The sequence below is a fragment of the Taudactylus pleione genome, unplaced genomic scaffold (genome assembly GCF_031769625.1).
Source record: "Taudactylus pleione unplaced genomic scaffold, aTauple2 ptg001446l, whole genome shotgun sequence".
NCBI classification, from domain to species: Eukaryota; Metazoa; Chordata; class Amphibia; order Anura; family Myobatrachidae; genus Taudactylus; species Taudactylus pleione.
This window is the reverse complement of record NW_028285845.1, coordinates 135,535-146,784: the sequence shown is the minus strand read 5'-3', so window position 1 is coordinate 146,784 and position 11,250 is coordinate 135,535. Positions and strand designations below refer to the sequence as shown.

Sequence of the window (11,250 nt, the reverse complement as noted above, 5' to 3'; positions counted from 1 at the left end):
AGACTGATTTTTTCTAATTTTTGCATGGGTATATTTTCATAAAAATATTTGCACCCGATTTTTTAAAATTGAATACCGCAGGAATTGGGAGTGCACATACCCTAGGTGAAAAAATGGGCACGACATTAGATTTTTCTGTCTCAAAAATTGCACTCTCAAATCGATATTACCAATTCAGTGATCAAGTATGAAAATTTTAAGGCACTTACAAACCTGACAACATTCCAGGGCTGTAGCTGTGTTACAATGTTGGAGTAGCTATCTCCACTCTTCTGAAATCAGCATTTCTTTGCCATTTTTAATTTAAAACCCCCATCCACCTCTGATTACTCACTGTAGTGATCTGTACCTTCCATTTCTTCACATAAACTTTTACAGAAAAAAGTGGAGAAGGGTGGCTTCTGGAGAGTGAATACTGAAGACTCAGGAAACATCTCCAGTGTTAAACTGTATGAGGGAACTCAACCTTCTCCATCTAATGAGATTGAAATTATATTTGCACTGCCCTGTATATACTATTCATTGATCTGGAAAGCTATCTCAGCAGGGTAGGAGTGGAGGAAGAGTAGAACTATAGATCACAGTACACAATGGGATCAGAGATCTTGGGCCAGAGTGCATGGGAAAGTTGGAATTGGAATAGTAAAATAAAATATAAAGCCTCTCTCTTAGGAGAGGCAGGAAATTCAGCATGAAAGTTCACACAGCAGTGGTTCAAGTAAAGATTGAACTTAAATTAAGTGTCATTACCAGAATTAAGATATTAGATGGAGGCAAGTGAGATTAGAGTGGTGATGGGACAGTTGACAGTTGGTGAATGATTATTGGACGTATCGGGGGTTGGCTAGTGAAACCCATGCTCTCGCAAGCACTTTGTGGGCCTCTTTTGGTCAGGGACTGTTTGTGGGCATCTCTGTACAAATCCCAGGCACATCTGCATGGTGGATTGGTGGTCCATAAGTACAATTAGTTCTCCATCTTTGGTATTAATATAGTTGTCATAACCCCTATTCCAGTTATTGTGATACATCACTGAAATGGTTTCCCAGCGCATATACAGTCAGGTGCATAAATATTGGGACATTGACAGAATTTTCATATTTTGGCCTCTATTCACCACCACAATGGCTTTGAAATGAAACAAACAAGATGTGCTTTAACTGCAGACTTTCAGATTTAATTTGAGGGTAATTACATCCAAATCAGGTGAACGGTGTAGGATTGACAACGGTTTCTATATGTGCCTCCCACTTTTTAAGGGGCCAAAAGTAATGGGACTATCAACTCAAAAGCTATTTCATGGACAGGTGTGGGCTATTCCCTCGTTATTTCATTATCAATTAAGCAGGTAAAAGGTCTGGAGTTGATTCTAGGTGTGACATTTGCATTTGGAATCAGTTGCGGTCGACTCTCAATATGAGATCCAAAGAGCTGTCATCATCAGTGAAGCAAGCCATCATTAGGCTGAAAAATCAAAACAAACCCATCAGAGAGATAGCAAAAACATTAGGTGTGGCCAAATCAACTGTTTGGAACATTCTTAAAAAGAAAGAACGCACCGGGAAATAATTCTTCTGTCATCCACCACAGTTGTTTTCCATGGTCTTCCGGGTCTTTTGGTGTTGCTGAGCTCTCCGGTGCTAAGGGGTATGCAGGTGCACAACCTATATGCATGCCAACAGTTAAAGACACATATGTACACAGTTACACAAAAAGTTTCACAAACACACACACATATATATATATTTTTTTTTTTTACACCGACACTATTGTACAGACACATATATACAGCTGCACAGACATATCTGCACACACACACATTTATATATATCAGCCATAACCTTACAGGTGAAAACATTAAATATCTTGTTACAATGGCACCTGTCAATGGGTGGAGTATATTATGCAACAAGTGAGCCGTCAGTTCTTGAAGTTGATGGGGTTTATTTACAAAGTGTCTGGTTGTAAATCCGGGTGTTTCTGATCATATTTATGACTATGCCCAATATTTAAAAGGACAATGCTTTTACTAGCCGTGTCTTGCTAGGAAAAGCATCACCCTTTTACATATCGGGCATAAAAATGATCAGAATAGACCCCGAACTTTGAAGTAGGAGAAATGGACAAGCGTTAGAATCTGAGTAACTTTGACAAGCGTCAAATTGTGATGTTTAGACGACTAGGTCAGAGCATTTCTAAAACGGCAGCTCTTCCAGTATGCAGTGCTTAGAACTTACCAGAAGTGGTCCAAGGAAGGACAGACAGTAAACCAGCAACATGGTCATATGCGCCAAGGCTTATTAATGTGCATGTGGGATGAAGGCTAGCCTGTCTGGTCCTATCACACAGAAAAGCTACTGTAGCACAAATTGAGCAGGGGACCAGAATCAGAAGTTGTGCTGGCTTTTTCACAGAACACATGAAATTGCCATTGAGGCCAAAAGCAAGGAAGAAATGAGGAGATAGTGTCGGTCCCAGCTAATAAGACCTGTGGCAGTCGTAGGCATCATCGAAAAAAGGAGTCTGTTTCAGAGAAATCCCTCATTTGCTTGATAGGCGGCCTCAACAGTGGCCTCCTTAGGTGACGACACCTGTGGTAGCTCTCTACAGTTGCCTAGTGGTAGCGCCGCTGCTGCATCCAAGGATGCTAACAGCATCCATCTCTGAATCAGGACCAGAGTACACCCCTGCAACATGCCCGCAAAACTCCCATACAGGGGCCTGTGTGCAGCTGTATGGGCCCTCTCCTCTTCAGCAGAGCAGTAGACTGTGGCTTTGTGCCTGAGTCTACGGCACATGCGCAGGTCTCCGGGAACATGGCGTCCGTGACTTATGTCTGGGGACATCTTTACTGAATATGTGCAAATCACTGGGAAAATGTCCACAGCGTCATTTTCCTGGTGATTAAATTCTATAGAACTGGTCAACGTGGTACTCCTCTGGAGAGGTAAATATAATTTTTATATGAGTGCAAGATGTTCAGTGTGGGCCCCCCTGCACCCAGGGGCCTGTGTGCTGCGCACACCCTGCATCCATTATAAATACGCCAATGCTCCCATAACATGCCTATCAGATGGAAGATCTTTGTGCATCTGCATAGCCACCTCCCAGTCACTGCCCAGGAACACCCAGCATATTGCAGAGTCTATGCATCTCAATTTATCCTCCATCTCTGTGCACACTGCACAGAGGGCCTGATTCAGACCCGCTTACGAGCGCAGGACGCTCGCAAGCGGGTCGATTGTGCCCTACTGCGCATGCACGCGACGGAGGGAGCTCCATCGTGTGCATGCGTGAGACCCGTCGAGAGATGGGCTTCCCATGGGAACGCCTACCGTCATTAGTGATGTCAGTGGGAGTGATTTTGGCTCTGATAGAACCAAAATCACCCCAGGGCTTGCGGCAGCGAGACCCTACCGCAGGGTCTCCGTCGCAAGCCCGATGGTCGCGATGGTCAAGACCATCGCGACCATCATCATGGACGCTTGCATATGCTGTGGGTGGTCACCCACAGCTACGCGAGCGGCCTGGAGGCCGCTCCAAGTTGAGGGAGGAGGGCCCTGATTGAGAGCGAGCGCTCTGGTCAGAGCATTCAGCTCTGAATCAGGCCCAGAGACCAAGTGACGCATACGCGGTGCAACTTTAGAGATTTAGACGGATGCACAGTCGCAAAAAAACATCAGCATTGTACCCAACTCAGCCCCTACATGTGGTTATATAGCATCAAAAATATATCACTAAAAGCAGTAGACAGTCAATTACTTCTAGCCAGTCACTAGGAATTCCCTTCCCTGTATTAAACCTTTGGCATTATACAATGACACAAGGCTAATAACAACATAACTGTATAAATCACTCTGAAATGTCCTTATTTATCAATAAATGTAATCATGCAGTATTATATTATATTGTATTTGTACAAGCCTTGGTAACATCTGTCTTTGCCTACTTTTGAAAAGTAGTTTCAGGGAGATTACACACTATAGTAAAAAGTGCGGCGCTAGATGTCTGACACCACCCAAAAGGCGTGTCTAGATCCACCTATGGGCGTATCTGTTGCCAATTGGGTGTGTTCTGGACCAAATTAAATTACAATTACTTTAAGTAAATACTTGGCATGTGATACCAAAATATTCTGTATTGCTGACATGGAGGCAAATTATGTCAGTACATTCCCATAGACACGGGCATAAGAGGGCCTTGCAAAAGGAAATGTGGACAAAATAAGAATCTGCTCCCCCACAACGATTCTAATTAAAATTCTTCAATAGATGACCACACAAATATAATAACACATCTTACTATATGCTGACACCCTAGCCCCCCCACTGACATTAATATGTCTCTTCTCTGCCACACTGACATTACTAGATCTCCCCCTACCACATTAACATTACCAGATCCCCCACACACACATAAACATTCACATTAATAGATTCCACCACCCACAAACACGCACACACACACACATTCCCCTCACCTCACCTCTCCTGCAGCACTGACACTGACCACAACAGATATAAAGGAGATTTTTTTGGCTCAGCCTCTGAATTGTGAAACACTCACACACAACTCCTCGGGCTCAGACAGCTCAGCATCAGCTCCTCCTCCATGTGTCCTCCTCGGGCTCAGACAGCTCAGCATCAGCTCCTCCTCCATGTGTTCTCCTCGGGCTCAGACAGCTCAGCATCAGCTCCTCCTCCATGTGTTCTCCTCGGGCTCAGACAGCTCAGCATCAGCTCCTCCTCCATGTGTCCTCCTCGGGCTCAGACAGCTCAGCATCAGCTCCTCCTCCATGTGTTCTCCTCGGGCTCAGACAGCTCAGTATCAGCTCCTCCTCCATGTGTCCTCCTCGGGCTCAGACAGCTCAGCATCAGCTCCTCCTCCATGTGTCCTCCTCGGGCTCAGACAGCTCAGCATCAGCTCCTCCTCCATGTGTCCTCCTCGGGCTCAGACAGCTCAGCATCAGCTCCTCCTCCATGTGTCCTCCTCGGGCTCAGACAGCTCAGCATCAGCTCCTCCTCCATGTGTCCTCCTCGGGAATGGCTGGGCAGAGAATGCTGGGAGCATCAGTCTCTCCAAGCAGTCTGTGTGAACTTTGGCTGGTTAGTCAGCTGCTCTGTGCAGGGGTGGACCCAGGAGGGATCTCTCTGTAATAAACGGACTCCCTGACCCTGCGTCTACATCTGGACTTGCGCATGCGCAGTCCGGACTTTCTGCAGCGCTGTGAGGAATGCGGGGGATTACATCTAGTTTGCGGGGTAGCGGGAGCTCCCACCTCAATTCGGGAAGCTCCCGCGGAATTTGGGAGGGTAGGCAAGCATTCTATTACCTGATATATGTTTGTTTCTCTTTCAGCTCTCCTCAGTCTGTGGATGGATTTGACCAGTGGGATGATTAATATTCAGCTGATCCCTCAGTATCCAGTGATCCAGGAATCTGTCACCCTGAGTGTTACTGAGATCACTGGGAGTATTGTGTCTGTCACTTGGTATAAAGGACTAAACACCAGTGCTGGGGATCAAATCCTCACATATATTCCTGGTGTTACTCCCTCACTAATTCCTTGGCCTCAGTACTTCCCTCGGGCCAGGCCTTTACCTAATGGCTCATTACTGATCTCAGATCTCCATATAACAGACAGCGGTGATTACACAGTGCAGATACAGACAGAGAAACCACAAGAACAAGCCTCTGTGACCCTGACTGTCTATGGTGAGTAACGTGTAGTCACTGTGCCAGGCAGATGTGTGATGAATAATCAGAGCCGTAACTAGACTTTTTGGTGCCCTGTGCCAGAAAGAGCATTGGTGCCCCCCTCATTTTTCAAAGGGACATAATGCACCCAAAAAAGGGCCATGGCTTCATGGGGAAGGGCAAGGGAAGAGATAGGAAAGGCCAGGAGATGCTGGGGATGAAATAAGAGGAAGCTACAAGCAAGAATGATAATAAACAGAAATTTGACAGGCCCAAACAGCGCCCCTTGACCTGTGGTGCCCTGTGCGATGGCACCGGCCACACTACCCTAGCTACGGCCCTGTGAATAATGATTGGTACCTTCTATGTGTGCGGCTGCTGGGTACAGTGGTAGCTCCAGCTCTGGATATGTTTATATTACATCAGCCCTTACTACTAGGCTGGAAATCATAGAGTGGGACAAGCAGGCCCAGATTAACAATTCGGCAGATGGGGCTACAGCCCCAGGCTTCCACATAAAACTAGGCCAATCATAATGACAGCATGATGATCAGTCACCCAGCTGGCCACATGGTCATCCATAAATCAGAAGTAATAAAATTGTGTTTGTATTTTCCTCACAAAATTATGCAATTTTTCTGCTTACATGTATTTAGGGAGAAATTGGGGCTGATAGTGAAGGAATGTACACTCCTACATGTTACTGGCCACACCCACAAAGCACTGGCCACACCTCCTCCACTTTATGGGGTCTATTTACTAAGCTTTGGAGAGAGATAAAGTGGATGGAGATAAAGTACCAGCCAATCAGCTCCTAACTGCCATTTTTCAAACACAGCCTGTGACATGGCAATTAGGAGCTGATTGCCTGGTACTTTATCTCCATCCAAGGCTTAGTAAATAGACCCCCTAAGACTCAACTGCCACTCTTTGACCATCTGAAAGGTTGGGATGCAATCTCGGTCTGACAATGATGGGTCTTTCTCCTCATTGGTGAGAGACACTCTCGGCCTCATACAAAATTTTACTTACATCTGTTCTGTTAGTGTAAAATATGCTTTCTGTATTGTAAATGCACTCCAAAAAATACATACATATACAACTATATCACCTCTAAAGTCCGTATGACTGGAGAGGTGAAACAGGTTCAGGGGTAAATGCAGAAATATGACAGTGGGGATATTTATATTTATATATATATATATATATATATATATAAACACACAAAGAAATGCCCTTAACCTGCGCTCAGCTTTATTAGTATATAATAAATGGCTACAAAACGTCTAAAACAATCCCCCTGTTAGTAGGGGCTAGAACACAATATTTTATAGAGTAGTATAGAAGATGTGCCCCAAAGAAAACAAATAACGAATTGTTCACTTCAATTAAATATATAAAAAAAGTCCAATATAAAATAAGCTCGTAATCCAATTTGCAGTATTATAAATTCTTAGAAGAGATGGATCCTACGGCCGACTTGTGCACTTTATGTATACTAAAAACTTCAGTGTGGCTTTTCTCCCATACAATTGGATTTTCTTAATATGAAGAAAAACTCCTTATCTTCTTAAGGAGATAAATATCTAAAAATAAACCCTTGCACCAAGAATACACCCAAAGAAGGCCCAAAGGCCACCATTAATATAAAAATATTTATTATACATAAAATCTTTTTCAATCAACAGTATACAGCCAGATAGAATTCAGAGTTGTATTGATATAAAATAATATCACACCTCAATATGTATAACGCCCTTATATAGGGTAGATAGCACACACCCTTATATATACATAAATATATATATGGAGATGGAAAATTGCAGCACCAAAAGAGGTAGAAACTCTTACACTGATTTATAAAAAAAAAGGTTTTTTTCCATAATTGTATAATTGTATACACAAATTAATGTATAGAGGCCCTGATTCAGAGCCGGACGCTCGGAAAGAGCACTCGCTCTAAATCAGGGCGTTTTTTTTTTGTGTGACCACCCACAGCTATAGCGAGCGGCCAGGATGATGGTCACGATGGTCAAGACCATCGTGACCATCGGGCTTGCGATGAGACCCTTGTGGTAGGGTGTCGTGGCCGCAAGCCCCAGAGAGATTTCGGCTCTAACAGAGCCGGAATCTATCCACTAACATCACTCGTGATGTCAGTGGGGCCGCCCCCAAATGGCAGGCGTTCACATGGGAACGCCTCCGTTTGGGCAGCCACCCCCCCGGTCCGCCCACCAAAGGGGGCGAGCTGTCACTTAACATCGACAGCTCGCCCCCTTTGTTGCGAGACCCTGATTGACGGATTTCCCGTCGCTAGCCGGGTCTCGCGCATGCGGACAACGGAGCCGGCCACCATCGACCCGGTTGCGAGTGCTCAGTGCTTGCGACCGGATCTGAATCAGGCCCAGAGACCAATGGGAAAGAAAACCTGTATAGATGGTGAGCTACCTGTATACAGCACTCCCCAGCAATATAGGTGTCGGCTCAATCAGAAGTGCAACACTGGAGATCTGTTGCTGATGGAAACATACAATAATTAAATCTGCATTTGAGCACCCAATGTCTTGTATATCTTATGTGTATACAAAAAGGAATATTCAATTCCATGTAATAAGGTAATTATTTCAAAGTGCAATATGTGCTAATGTGCAAAAAATTTGATAAAACTCTAATAAACTTTGGTATTTTGTGTATTCGAAAATTATAGTACATTCATACCATAGAGTGCATCATGCAAAAAAAGTAGTACATAATAGACTTTTCTTAATGCTTTTAAAGTGCACCATGTTTATGTATACATCAGTAAATGCAACAATATACCCTTAAACAATGATCTAAAACAATATCTAAACAATAAACAATATCTAAAACTGATAAAAATAATTGTTTATATCAGTGCATTGTGCAAAAAAGGTGCATACTAGAATTCCACAGCACCTATCATTTTGTGCAGCAATACTATCACCTATTAATATATATAAATATGCAAAAAATGGATACACAATTACTTTGAGCTAAAAGAGCAATTTAATAAGACAATATCTAGACATAAGAGGTGGAGTAGACAATAAGTCAACATGCATTGCACATTTTTTTTAACCACTTGCCTGGCACGGTCGTATCAGATACGACCATACCAGACTGGGCTTTCCCTGACTTGGTCGTATCTGATCTGATACAACCAGTCAGAAATGCCCTGTGGGTGGGTGGCTGTTGGAGGAGAATGTTCCTGCAGCCACCAGCCCCAGAGGGACCTCCACGGTCCCTCTGCAACTACATTTTCTAATCGTTTTTGCTGATCACTGCTGGGCACAGTGATCAGCCAGCCCGGCGCCTGCCCCCCTCTATGCACACACCCGGTGCTGCTCCTGGCAGATGCCGGGTTAGTGAACTAAATGGAGCCTCTGCTCCTATGTAAGCCCCGTGCAGCCTCTGCCTGCTCCCTCCCAGCCACTCGCTCCCCTCTTCACTGATCAGCTCGGCGCTGCTCCTTGCAGATGCTGGGCGGTTGCTATGAAAGGAGCCTGTGCTCCTGTGGTAATGAATATATAGCCGCTGGCCCCCTGATTAGACCTGGCGCTGCTCCACGCAGACGCCGGGTTATAAGACTGAATGGAGCCTGTGCTCCTGTGTAACCCCAGCGTGGCTACTCGCAGATGCTGGGGTAATGAACACATACACAGCTGCTGCCCCCCCTGGTTTAGACCTGGCGCTGCTCCTCACAGATGCCAGGTTATTACAATGAATGAAGCCTGTGCTCCTGTGTAACCATGATGCTGCACTGCCGGGGAAATTCAGTGACTGGAAACTCTGGGCCTGATTCAGACCCGCTCGCGAGTGCTGAGCGCTCGCAAGCGGGTCAATGTTGGCCCAGTGCGCAGGCGCACGAGGGAGCCGGGTCAGTCGTGCGCATGCGCGAGACCCGGATAGCGACGGCCAAGCCATCGCTCTGGGTCTCGCTACAAAGGGGGCGTGCTGTCGATGGTGAGAGACAGCACGCCCCCTTTGGTGGGCGTGGCTGCCCAGACGGAGGCGTTCCCATGGGAACGCCTACCATCTGGGGCCGGCCTCACTGACATCACAAGTGATGTCAGTGGGAGTGCTCTCGGCTCTGATAGAGCCAAAAGCACTCCAGGGCTTACGGCAATGAGACCCTACCACAAGGGTCTCATCGCAAGCCCGATGGTCGCAATGGTCTTGACCATCGCGACCATCCTTTTGGCCACTCGCATAAGCTGTGGGTGGTCACCCACAGCTATGCGAGCAGCCAGGAGGCCACTCTAAAAAAGAGAAGGACGGCCATTGGCAGGTTACAGTGATTTGGAACTCATACTTTATCCCCGATCCATCCCTTCTGCCCTGCTTACAGAATATTTGGTGCTCTTGAAGTGTGCTGCTCATTCCTGACCGACACAGATCATATGCTGGCCCCTGAAGTGTGTACTGCTCATCCTTGACCCACACAGATCATACTGTATGATGGCCCCTGAAGTATGCCCAATTCATACCTACACACACTTCTCCTCCTTCTTCTCTTCCAAACAACAGGGGTAGGCAATCCTAAGGATTGTTCACTCCTACCTCTCCATCTCTTCCCAGCAAAAGGGGTGGACAAACCTATGAGGATTATTCACCTCATGATATTGGAGACATATTGTTGTGAGTCCTGTGATAGTGTAGCTGAGGAGAGAGAGAGATAGACATCAGTGATTGAGATAAGGATACAATTGTTAGATATTACAGTGACTGACACAATTATAAAAAAGTTATAAAAACTGTGATCATCAAAGTACGGTGAAAACCATTATCCATGTATCATCTACAATAAGAGTGCAGCGATGTCCACCAGTGATATAGATTCTGATTCTGGAAGTGACATGTATTCCAGTGATGAAGAATAACTACTTTTTGATGCCACTCATGAAGAGCAAGATCAAGAGGAGGGGCGCCAATTTTGCGCTCTATACGCGCAAAACTGTGGTCCAGCGCCACCACAATTTCCCTTCATGGGTGAACACCAAGTGACAATAGAAAGTGGAATTCTGGGATATTTCAAATTGTTTTTTGACCTACACTTGGTCGAATTGATTACTGTGGAAACAAATCGGTATGCTGAACGGTGCAACACCACGCCAGTTTTCAAGAAGCAATGATTGGGTCCCAACAAGGGCTGCAGAAATACTGGTATTCTTATCTCTGCTAGTGCTGCAAGGCTTGATACAAAAACCTCTGCTGGAGTGGTACTGGTCTAAAAGGAATGCCCTGGCGACACCATTTTTTGCATCAATAATGTCCCACAGATGGTTTATCTTACTGAAAAAATTCCTACATTTTGTAGATAATCAGGCTGAAGAAAAAGCCCATCCCAACCCCAAACACCAGAAAATATGGCTTGTTTAGTCCTACTTGTCCAAGAGGTTTTCTGAACTACTGACCCCAGAACGAGACTGTCAGGACTTTAACTATTTCAGTACATAAAGACAAACTACACTTGCCGAAAGTTCCACTGTGGTCGTTGGAGGATCTATCCTTGTTACTGGCATTCATCACATC

The 11,250-nt window shown here is 45.3% G+C and overlaps 1 protein-coding gene across 1 annotated transcript in view; it reads left to right on the top strand.

Moving 5' to 3' along the window:
- Positions 1-691: 691 nt before the first annotated feature.
- LOC148442579 (cell adhesion molecule CEACAM7-like) overlaps positions 692-11,250 on the top strand; it is a gene marked incomplete at its 3' end in the record, with an annotated part of 30,574 nt that continues 20,015 nt past the window's right edge. Inside the window, exons 1-2 of the mRNA XM_088463779.1 lie at positions 692-773; positions 5,359-5,715. Coding sequence (XP_088319905.1) covers positions 692-773; positions 5,359-5,715 — 439 coding nt within the window. The remainder of the gene's footprint in view (positions 774-5,358; positions 5,716-11,250) is intronic.